Consider the following 12,745-nt stretch of genomic DNA (forward strand, 5'->3'; position numbering starts at 1 on the left):
CAAATATCTAAGATTTATTTAACCGATTTCTATTGCTAATTTATAATTCTACATGTCGGTTCTTACTTCTCACTTTTTTTATCGGTCATCGGCACAACAATGAAGTAAGAATATGCAGTTTTATAGCGACACATACAAAAATGAGTCAAAGTTTGCTATTAGTATTGATCATACATTCTAAGTTGATGGACTATAGATCAATCTTAATCTGATGCGCGCCGTTCTTTTCTTTTCATATTACACTTCTATTTCACTAATACTTGGGTAATCAATGGATCACAACAAAACAAAAGCACCACGCTTAAAGCCTTTAATGCATTAGATGCATGTATAACAAGGTGTTTCTAATATACAGTACGTTAATTTATAATATCATGTACGCAAATTATTATTTCAGAGGCTATTTTCCGTCTGAAATAACACGGACTAAATTTAGCAATTTTATGATAAATTGTTACTATTTTCTGATAAAATATTGTCATCATTTTTAGAGTAAAAAGTCATAACTTTAGTCATAACATTTTGTCATTAAATGATTACATTCTATTAAAAAATGGTGACATTTGGTCGGTCTTATTTCTGACCATCTAAAGTAAGTCTTATTGTATCATGTAGGATCGAATTGTGGTGCTTCATAAAGAATTAACAATAAGGTAGACGAAACCAAAAATAGATAGTTTATGTGCAAAAGTATTGACAACGTGACTCAAGTCTAACAAAAAAAATCAAGATTTATAAAAATTTGGTATATTTAATGAGGAAGATACCATTTGTCTAAAATTCTGTTGGATCTCAAGACCATATTATAACAAACACAAGGACGCTACACCGTTGCGTATAAGGGAGAAAAATATGTCATCTAAAAGGTTGGGTATATGTCATCGAATATATAGATACTGATGTTAGAATTTTAGAAATTTGGATTTATTGTTTTTTTTTTAATTTAAAAGTGTACTCAAATGAAATATTTACTACATGTCTACATTCTACATAAATGCATTATGTTAGTTAATGTGAATATTAACCGTAACGTCTTAAATATATATAAAGATAGTCTTACAGTTGTGACATAAGCATTGTTACTACATAGTTCTCAATGTTCAGTTAAGCAGTTCCAAGTTAGATGTTACTACATCTACTTACCATTAAAATATCTTAACATATGTGACCTGAAATCAGATGTTATTAAGATATTGTTCGGGTATTCAGCAAAATACATGAATGAGAACTCATGTACACCAGCCGTCACGCAAGAGAAGATACCAAAATGTCAACATGTTCCAAACAATGAGGTTACATAAAATGTGAAATTACACAAGTAACTCAAACGTACCCGTAATTTTTCACGGGTACAAAAACTAGAAATACTTATTTCATTAGTTGTACATATAGGACTATAGGTATATTAACCCCTTACCTTTACTCACCAAACTACCCAAATTATTATATAATTAATAAATAAAACTCACTATCTTTATGCCCATCATGGCATCATCATTATCATATGATGATATATAATAAACATATTAATCACAGCTCATCCATTCATAACCAACTACGACATGCTCCTCCTTACACTGTTACACACTGTACAATCGCACGCCATCCGTTCTCAACAAGCACCTTCGAATTTCCGCTCCAACCCGCCATGAAAACAGTACAGCTCCCAATATATATTACAAACACCCAATACGACCTACACATCGCACGCATCAACATATACTACGCATAAACCGAACCCACACCATCACGCACCCCGACACCTCTCGCCCCACCATGAACTACCACACTTCTTGCATTCCTACCCCGCTCCGCATCACCACGCATCAGCTCCTGACTTCATGTAATCAATCACTACACACCAAACCCACAACTACCTACGGCCAGAACAGGGGACAGTATGCTGTCACCGCAACGGTAGCAAACTGGATCAAAACTACTACTACCCTTACGATCCCTAACATCCAACTAACCTTTTGTGTAAAGGACAGCCTTCGAATTGGGTTGTATGACACACACGGCCCTGACGAAGTTCCATCGGAACCGCGCTAAAACAGAGTACTTGGTTGCTCTTAACACCTCTAAAAACAATCCTAAAACTCGTCCCTAACACCCTTTAGCAAGTTCGAGTGCAGAATCAAAGACTCCCTCAAAACCCATGATCGGAAACCCGAATTACAATAAAATTATTACATTACAACTCGTGAGAAAGGAGTAAAGAACGAATGTATTACCTTGGTTAGTAAAAGAACGGTGAAGACTGAACTCAAACAGTGCAAAGACGATGATGCGAATAAAACGGTAAAGCTTGTGTGCCAAAACCGTCTCACGGTGGCAGCCTACACTCAATCCCGCCGCTGCTCTATTCCTCGCCGCCTTCTCTCTTCTCTCCCCTCTCTCTATTTTCCTTTTTGTTTGTTCTTACGGGGTAGGTGTTTGATTTTTTTTATGGGAACGCCCCTTGTTTTACTTGTTACACCCCCTACTTTTTCATTTATTCCTATTTTATCCTTGGAGTATGTAACTAATTAAAGTAAAAAAATATTTCTCGTTTTTTAGTTTATGATTTTCGGAGACGGGTTTTACAAAATTATAATCGGAGACGTTTTTTAAATTATTGTCTTATAATTATTTGATTTTGGTAATATCTTTTACAATAACTAATAATTGTATTATAGTAAATGATTTTTGTTGAACTTTTCATTTTTGATTTAATTATCGCTTTGTCGTAACTGAGTTTGGGGCAATTTTTAGAGTAATTAATTTAATATGTACCCGGTCTTAAAAAGACGTATTTTCCACCAACTATTGCATTTACTTAAAATTTCACTATTAAAAAACAAAAAGTGGCCTTGTCTTGTGAATTACAAGACGCGGCCATGGTGGTGTCATGTGAATTACAAGACGCGACCATGGTGGTGTCATGTGAATTACAAGATGGTGTCATGGCCATGTCGTGTGGTTTACACGACAGAACCATGGGTGTGTCATGTGGTTTACATGACAGGTCCATGGCCATGTCTTATAAGCCACATGACAGTGTCATGGCCGTGTCTTGTAATTCACACGACATGTCCTTCGCAAATGTCTTGTAATCCACATGACGGGTCCTTGGCTGTGTCTTGTAAGCTACATGACGAGGCCAATTTTCGTATTTTTTTAAATCGTGTTATGTGTGCCGCTAAATTTTATTTTATTTTTTAAATCTTGTAATCATTATTCTTGAAACGATCTAATTTTTTCATTCATTCATTCATTCTAGACGATTTTTTGTAACGATTTAATATCGTCTTGAATGAATGAGTACGATTTAATTTTATTTAATTTTGTAAAAAACTGTCTCAAAAAATCATAAAATAAAAAACTAGAAATATTTTACATAACTAAATACATAGTTTAAGGGCAAAATAGGAATAAATGAAAAAATAGGGGGCGTAACAAGTAAAACAGGGGGCGTGATATAGCAAATCTCTATTATTATTACACAAAATATATATATATATATATATATATATATATATATATATATATATATATATATAAAAAGAAAGTTTTTTCGAGCGATCTGAGAGCGTCCACATCATCAAAAATCAATTTAGGAAAGTATAATTTTTGATGTAAAAAATAAAGTGGTGAATCTTTTAATTATTATAATATGTATATTTTCTAAATTATATTCAAGTGATATTTCCAAATTTTATATCAAACTTTTACATTTCATTTGGCAAAAAAAATATCGTTAAAAAAATTATGAAAATAATATAATTAGCTTTGTGGTAAAAAATGCTATCATTAGAGTATAGATTTCATATTATTTGCACATATTAAAGATGATGTACTTCTTAATATGTAAAATTGTGTAGAATTGTCCCACATCGAAAGATTAACACAAGGTGGGTGCTCCTATGATTATAAATATGAGTCATCATTGGAACTTATATACTAACCAAATACCTTTTGAGTCTCTTACGTATTGTTTTGGAGAGCTCTTAAGAGTTTACACTACTACAGATACATGCTATAACAACGGTTAAAAACCGTTGTTATATAAAATAGCGGACGTTGTTAAAGCGTCCGTTGTAAAAGGTTTTAACAACGGTTGGTTTTCTTAAGCAACCCGTTGTTAAAACTATTAACAACGGTTTTAAGTATAAAAACCCGTTGTGGAAAGTGTGACTCAATTTTGGTGGGAAAGTTATAACAACGGTTACTTTACAAAGAACCGTTGTTATAACTAAAGACAACGGGTTGTTTCTACATAACCGTTGTTGTTTGTTTTTACAAAATAAAAAAAAATTAAATTAAATATTACTAGATGCATGCATAATTACGGGGCCCGTTATAATTCCGATGCATGCATTATTACTGCCATCCCTGCATATGAATGGACAATATATGGAATGAGAAGGGTTTACACAAGATTTGAAGCAGGGAGATATGATGATTATGGCACAACTTCCTAAACATGCATATATTATATTAATTAAAAAACAACTCAAAAGACACATTACTTAGTATAAATACATACATTATCTCAACCACCATTCCATTATCTCACTATCTTCAAACTCTAACTGCTAAAACAATCTCCAAACCCTAATTAATCTTTCAAACAACTCCAAAGTTCATCAACAAATGAACGATTACATCCTTAAAACTCTTACTATGACCGAGAACAACAACAGCTTCATCCGCCGGTTGCTCCACATCGAGGACAGTTTTAGGAGCTATCTTGTGGATGCTCAAGTTGCACTCAAGGACGCCAAAAGAAATGGCTTTGACAGCGGCGGTTGTTGCGACTATATGATGATATAGCAAAGCTGCGAACGAAACCTCCAAATAGGTAAGGAGGAGAGGAGGGATATCATAGAAGAGAATAAGACTCTCTATGAAAATATAAGAATTGCATTTTTAGAAATGTAATTCTTTTTTTAATTTATGTATTTTTATATATATATATATATATATATATATATATATATATATATATATATATATATATATATATATATATATATATATTAATGAATTATTAATTAAGTTTATCATGCATTCCTCTCTATCATCTTGCTTCTTCTTTGTTTTATTTTATTTAATTTGTTTTACGAGCTAATTAAGCGAATAACAACATAATAATGATCGATAAAAACCCATCATACATGCAAATGAAATAATTAAAAAAATAAAATAATGACGATGAAAGACGATGAAACTAACGATGTGGCGAGATTTACGATAATTAGAGAAAGTAAGAGACGATGAAACCAACGATGTGGCGAGATGATAAAGCGATGATGAGAAAGAGAGAAAGAGACGATGAGAAAGTGTGTTTGCTGTGTTTGTGTTTGTATTTGTCTGTGTTTGTGTTTGTGTTAGGTTATGTATGTGTTTTGTGGCTGTAGCTGATCTGATCTGTGTGGTTTATAGTATGAAAAGTATTGACAACGGTTGTTAAACAACAACCGTTGTTAAATAAGTTTTAACAACGGGTTCAAAAATACCCGTTGTGATTACTTTTCACTAACTTTACGCCAATTTTACGCCAAATTATTAACAACGGTTGTGCAAATTTGACCCGTTGTTAAAACTTATAACAACGGTTATATAACCATACCCGTTGTAATTAAGTTTTGTAAAAATCGCGCCATACATTCTACAACGTCTATTGTGATTTTCGTGCATAAACGTTGTTAAAGGGGCGTTGTAGTTGCCTGAATTTGTAGTAGTGTTATATAAGAGTTTATATAATTATATTCACAGTATGATATATATATATTTTCTATATTATGTATTATATTCAAGTGATGTTTATAATCTTTATATAAAAACTTATACATCTCATTTCCCAAAAAAGGTATTATAAAAAAAATTATAAAAATTATATTATAATAGATTTTTGGTAAAAGAAATGCTAGCATTAGAATATAGTACATATTATTTGCATATATTTTTAATTATGATAAAAAAATAAAAACAAACGTACGAATATTAATAAATAGTACTCCCTCTATTCAAGACGAAATACAACAATTTACACACTGGCCAAGACACAAATTACAACGTAAATATCTTTAAGTTTACACTATAAAAAATATAAAAATTTGATATTCTCATTGTACTTTATAGGTGAACCAAATAAGATTCCACATGACCATATTTTGTCTTACATATTGCAGGGAATCGTAAAGATTCTATTCGTTCTTGAATAGTGTAAAAAAAAAGAATGTTGTATTTTGTCTTGAATCGAGGGAGTATAGTATTTGCTCATTATTATTAACCCGGGTTAGATGTCGAATTATGTGCAAAAAAGATGGTGTATTTCTAAGTATGTTATTTGTCCCATATTGAAAAATATGTTGGTGTGGTGAATATATTACGTATAAATAATATAATTGTCCCACATCGAACGTTTAGCATAAGGTGAGTGATCATATGATTATAAATAGGAAGCATCCTTAGCACCTAAATACCAACCCAAAACCTTCTGAGTCTCTTAAGCATTGTCTTGGAAAGCTCTTAAGAGTTTATATCATTATCTCCATGGTATGATGTATATATTTTTTATATTATGTCCAAGTGATGTTTATAATTTTTATATAAAAATTTATACATCTCATTTAGCAAAAAAGTAACATATTTTTTTTTTAAAATTATATAATTAGATTCATGATAAATAAATGCTAGCATTAGAATATAACATTAGATGTCGAATTAGGTGCGAAAAGGATGATATATTTCTAAGTATATTGTTTGTCCCACATTGAAAAATAATGAAGGTGTGGTAAACATACTACATATAATGATATAAATAGTTGAATTCTCCAACATTAGAAGATTATCATGAGATGGGGTATCACATGATTATAAATATGAGTCATATTTGAAACTTAGGGGTATCAACCCAAAATCTTTTGAATCGCTTAAATATTATCTTAGAGAGTTCTTATAAGAGTTTGTATTAATGGCAAACCTTAGTTACAACAATACCATACACATATTAATCACGTAGATATTTATAAAAGCGATTATATATTACTATATTAGTGATATTATAATGTTTATTTTAAGACAATCGATAGTATAATAACTTTATTTAAGAAAAAATCATAATTAAAAAATAAAATGGGTGCTAAATATACATAAATTGCTTATTAATGTGTCATATATAATGATAATCTCTGCACTAAAATAGAAAAATTATGAATTATAATACAATCAAGTGTTGCATAAAAGATCTTAAATCCACAAACAAATCAATAATGAGCTTTTTTACTTTGATTAATAGTAGAATTAAATCTTTTAACTTTCAAATATAAATAATTATTATACCTCATTACATTTCAGTAACTAAAACACATTATATTGTTAACCATTAATCAAAATCGCACCAGAAAAAGAAAATATTTTGCATTTGTTTATACATTTTATTGCTCCCTCAATTACATCTTAAAAGTCGTGTTAGTAAAAACAATGTAATTTAAATCATATCATTTGTACATATTTTAATTATGACAAAAATGGAAAAAAACGTACGAATATAAATAGATAGTATAATATTTTCTCATTATTAAATCGGGCTGGATATCGAAATAGGTGCAAAAAAGATGGTGTACTTTTTCGTGTGTTATTTGTCCCACATTGAAAAATAATGTAGATGTGGTAAATATACTACATATAAATAGTTGAATTGTCACACATCGGAAAATTGTCATTAGGTGGGGTGATCTTAAAAATTAATTTAGGAAAGTATCAGAAAATAATATTTTTTGATTTAAAAATATAAAGTGGAGAATCTTTTAATTATTATAATATTTATTTCCTATATTATATTCAAGTGATGTTTCTAATTTTTATATAAAAATTTTTGCATTTCATTTGGCAAAAAAATATCGTTAAGAAAATTATGAAAATTACATAATTTGATTCGTGGTAAAAATGCTATCATTAGCGTATAGATTTCATATAATTTGTACATATATAAAATTGTGTACTTCTTAGTATGTTATATGTCTCACTTCGAAAAATAATGTAGGATTATATAAAAATAATAGAATTGTCCCACATCGAAAGATTAACATAAGATGTGGTGGTCTTATGATTATAAATATGAGGCATCCTTGGAACTTAGGTATTAACCCAACATCTTCTGCGTCTCTTAAATAAGATGTTTTGATTTGATTTTTGAGACATAAGATGTAAATATTAAGACCTTATAACCATTTTTTTGTTAATAAGTTAATTAACCCGTTGCAACGCACGGGCATCCAAACTAGTTCTCATTATAGACGGACACTATCCGTCTATACGTATAGACGATACCATTTCCCCTCACAAAATACCCATTTGTCATAAAGTGGAAAACACATGGGGGTGCCCCACCTTGTCCCACCTACCCATTTTATTAGAGGTCTTTACCCGTCTGTTCGCCCCACCCGTCTATACCAAGACCTATTGTTATTATTATTATTACTAGGTTTGGTGCCCGGCTTCGCCCGGGCTACCTCTATTTACTGTTAAATTTTATTTTCAATGAAATAAACTATGTTCGAGTTGTCTAACTCACACGTTTACTATTTGTAATATATTTTTCTACGGCATATCTTGTAATTATGATGAAATGTAAAATTTATTTTCAAATTATGAGACACGTTCACTACCCCGCTATTAATATTATTACTTTCACGACATTGTTTCTTAATATCATTACGTTCACTACTCCCGTGGTTACTATTGTTTTTTTACTTATTCCTCTATTTTTTTTCTGTTAAGTTCATTATTCTCGTTAATTTTATCCGGCTTATATTTAAATAAATAAAATATTTCATTGAGTCGATTGGTTATTTAATTGTTCATACTTTTTCTCATTGTTACCACTATTACTTTCATACATTCGTAGCCACTTCCCCGCTGTCACTACTCCCACATTAATACCGTTAATTTTATTAATCTCGTTGCCGCTACTATTACTTTTACTACATTTAATTAATTTAATGTATAATTTTATGATGATACTAATTAATTCCATAAGTGGGCATGTTAATTTTAAGGAAAATCACTATATTCTCGTGTTTTCTAAATTTAATTACTTTAATTTAATGTAATTTCCATAAATATTCTTAATCAAGGCATCTTTATATTATACTTTTAACCAAAACTATATAATATTTACATTGAGGTCCCTTTATCAGGTCCATCACATGGTGCTATCGATTTAAAACTATATAGTATAATTAATTTGTATAGATTTCTTTAATTACATTGAAGTCCCTTGGTTTCTGGAATTAATATATAGTATTGATTATTATTTTTTTTTTTTGTGTGGCTAAAAGGTAAGCTTTTCATTAAAAAAACCGCAATTTACATCATACATTTTCCAACAATACAATTTCTAGGTGCTAATTGGACATGAGTTGCACCCTCACCAACCAAGATCTATCTCTACTAGAGTCAGTCTTTGTTTGATAATGAACAAAACGCATTCTAATGGCCTGCTGCACATTCTTTATCACAAGTACAGGCCTCATGACTCTATTAAACAACCTGGCTTCATTTCTTTGTTGCCAAATAAAATACCAACTAGCTATAACGGCAGCAGTACACACTTCTTTCTTGATTCGACTCCATCTTCTACTTGCAATCCTGACAAAAGTATGAGCATGAGTAAAATCAGAACACAACCACTTCTCAAGCTCTTGCAGAACCTGCTTACTGAAAGAACATTCATGGAACAGATGACTCAAATCTTCTGTCTGTGAATGACAGATACAACACAAACTATCAGTAGCATACTGAAACAATCGAGTCTTCAACATCAGGGCATTATGAGCAATGAGCCAGGCTATAAAGGAATGCTTAGGGACAGCCAATTGACTTCATATAGCCTTACTACAAGTGACATCAGTTTGCTTATCTCGCACCCAATTGTAGCAGCTTTGAACTGAGTAACCATCCTCACTAATACTCCAGACATTATCAACAAATCCCTCTTCCAAATGATCACGAACCTTACAAATCTTCCTCCAATACCAGCTGATATCAGGAGGGAGACTATAATATTGCCAGGAGACATTTTTTAAATAGACATGATGGATCCACTGCACCTAAAGCTTATCTGGCTTAGCTGCTATCCACCAGACTAACTTACCTATCAACGCAATATTCCACTTCTGACTTTGTTTGAGCCCTAAACCACCCTCTTTCTTAGGCACACATACCTTAGACCAAGCAATTAATGGTGCTTTGTTGTGAACAGTACTCCCCTCCCGAAAACAAATTCATGCATATTGCATCAACCCTATCCAGAACTCCTTTTGGCAACACAAACATTGCTGCCCAATAATTGTGTAAGGTGGACAGGACAGAACTGACTAATACCAGTCTACCAGCATAGGAGAGGTGTTTAGCTCCCAAACTTCCGATCCTCTCAACAATCTTATCAATTAGGACTGCACAATCCTTCTTTTTTAACCTACCTGCAGTAATTGGAACTCTCAAATATTTGAATGGTAATGTGCCTTCCTGGAAACCAGACACAGTCAAAATTTCTTCCTTCAGTCTACTCCTTACACTATTAAAATAGGCACAAGATTTCTGTGAATTCATCTTATGTCCTGAAGCAGCAGAAAAGGAAGAATAGGCTCTCAGCAATACCATTATAGAGTTGACATCTCCTTTACAAAACAACAAAAGATCATCCGCAAACATCAAGTGAGTTAATTTCAGTTGTTTACACATAGGATGATAGGTAAATTTGAGCTTCTCAGTAGCACACTTGAGTATTCTACTCAAATACTCCATACACAATGTGAACAAAAGAGGAGTTGGATCCCCTTGCCTCAATCCTCTTCTCCCATGAAAGAATCCAAAAGTATCTCCATTTATAACAACTGAGAAAGTAGCACTACTAACACACTCCATCACTAAGCTTCTAAAGTAAGGAGGGAAATGAAAAGCCTCAACAATCTCACCCAAGAACTGCCAACTAACAGAATCATAGGCCTTCATTAAGTCCATTTTAAACATACATCTAGGTGTACAAGCTTGTCTATTATAGAGCCTCACAAGATCTTGACACACAGAGATGTTTCAATGATGCTTCTACCTTTAATGAACCCTCCTTGATTTAAACTTATTAAATAGGGCAACACTCCAGCAAGCCTAGTGCAAATGATCTTGGAAATACTCTTGTATAAGACATTGCAACATGCAATTGGCCTATACTGAGTAACATGAGTAGGCATTTTGCACTTAGGTATTAAAGTCAAGATAGTAGCATTTAACTGCTTAAGGAGTTTGCCAGTTTTAAAAACATCTAGAACTGCTGCACACACCTCATCCCCAATAATGCTCCAGGAATCCTTGAAGAAGGCACTGGAGTATCCATCAGGCCCAGAAGCTTTATGCTCAGGGATAGAAAAGATAGCCTGCTTAACTTCCAGAGCAGTAACAGGTTGCATCAGAATCCCCCAATGTGCATCAGTGCAAGTCTTACCTTTCCTGATAATGTGAGCATTCACATGTTCAGTAAATACCTCAGTCCCCAGCAACTCTTTATAGTAGTCTAAAAAAGCATCTTGAATACTCTGAGGGTCCTCACACAAATCACCATTCATATTTTTTATGGAAAGGACTTGATTTCTCATAAACTTGCTCTTAATGACTCCATGAAAGTATTTGGTATTACAATCCCCATCCTAAATCCAAGCTGCCTTAGCTTTCTGGCTCAAAAATTGTGTACAAGCCCCATGAAGTTCCTTGTATTCAGCAGTGGCAGTCTGCTCTTTCTCCATCCAGAAGATATTATCAGCATTAGCAGCAATTTGAGATTGCACATACTCCAGATTTTTCAAAGCTATCCCAGTATTGTTCTCAATATCAGAAAAATGATCCTTATTATATCTCCTGAACTGAGGTTTTAGAGACTTTAGCTTCTGCACAACTCTATACATTTTGATACCCTGAATATGTTGGTCCCACCATCCAGCTAGCAAAGAAAGATAAGTTGCTGCCTTCCCCCACATATTGAAATATTTGAATGGCTTGCTTTGTGTGCCACCCTGACCAGAGCTTTTCAGAATACAAGGAGTGTGATCAAATGTCCCCTCTGGCAAGAAATGAGCATACATATCAGGCATACCCTTACTCCATTCTTCATTAATAACGGCTTTATCTAATCTGCTATAAACTCTTGACCTTATTTCCTATTTATTATTCCAAGTAAAAAAAGACCTCATAGCTGGACAATCAATCAGCCCACACTTGGAAATACAATTTTGGAACTCATCAATCTCTTGATCACTAGTACTGCTCCCTAACCTCTTAGCATAGGACAAAACACAATTAAAATCCCCACACACCAACCATGGTTCAGTTACATGTGTGGCAAAAGTAGTTAGTTGATCCCATAGTTCATGCCTACCCTTGAGATCATTAACAGCATATACCACAGAAATACAGAATTTTGTATTAGTTGCTACTTCTATGACTCTCATATTAATGCACTGAGAGGAATAATCCTAGAAATCCACATGGTAAATGCTAGGATTCCATAACACCCAAATTCTCCCTTCCTTGTACCATCTATTATTAGTAGAAATACTTCATCCGTCCATGAGAATCCCATTTAAACTATTTAGAGACAAGGTTTTCACCTTTGTCTCAAGAAGACCAAACAACCCAACATTGTTTCTGTGCATAAACCACTTGACATGTTTTTGCTTGGTTGGATTGTTTAGTCCCCTAACAT

General features: G+C 32.6%; 1 protein-coding gene across 1 annotated transcript; it reads right to left on the reverse strand.

Moving 5' to 3' along the window:
- Positions 1-11,693: 11,693 nt before the first annotated feature.
- LOC141618383 (uncharacterized) lies at positions 11,694-12,491 on the reverse strand. The gene is made up of 2 exons (XM_074435482.1): positions 12,375-12,491; positions 11,694-12,200 (listed from the first exon to the last, which is right to left on the reverse strand). Exons 1-2 carry the CDS (start codon positions 12,489-12,491, stop codon positions 11,694-11,696), a joined length of 624 nt encoding a protein of 207 aa, XP_074291583.1.
- Positions 12,492-12,745: the final 254 nt, after the last annotated feature.

This window comes from Silene latifolia, chromosome X (genome assembly GCF_048544455.1).
Source record: "Silene latifolia isolate original U9 population chromosome X, ASM4854445v1, whole genome shotgun sequence".
NCBI classification, from domain to species: Eukaryota; Viridiplantae; Streptophyta; class Magnoliopsida; order Caryophyllales; family Caryophyllaceae; genus Silene; species Silene latifolia.

Bases quoted from the DNA above. Each gene is read 5' to 3' on its own strand.
- LOC141618383 (XM_074435482.1), bottom strand. From the start codon at position 12,491: ATGAGAGTCATAGAAGTAGCAACTAATACAAAATTCTGTATTTCTGTG. The intron at 12,201-12,374 runs GTAACTGAACCA...AATAATAAATAG, and splicing joins TAACTACTTTTGCCACACAT to GAAATAAGGTCAAGAGTTTA.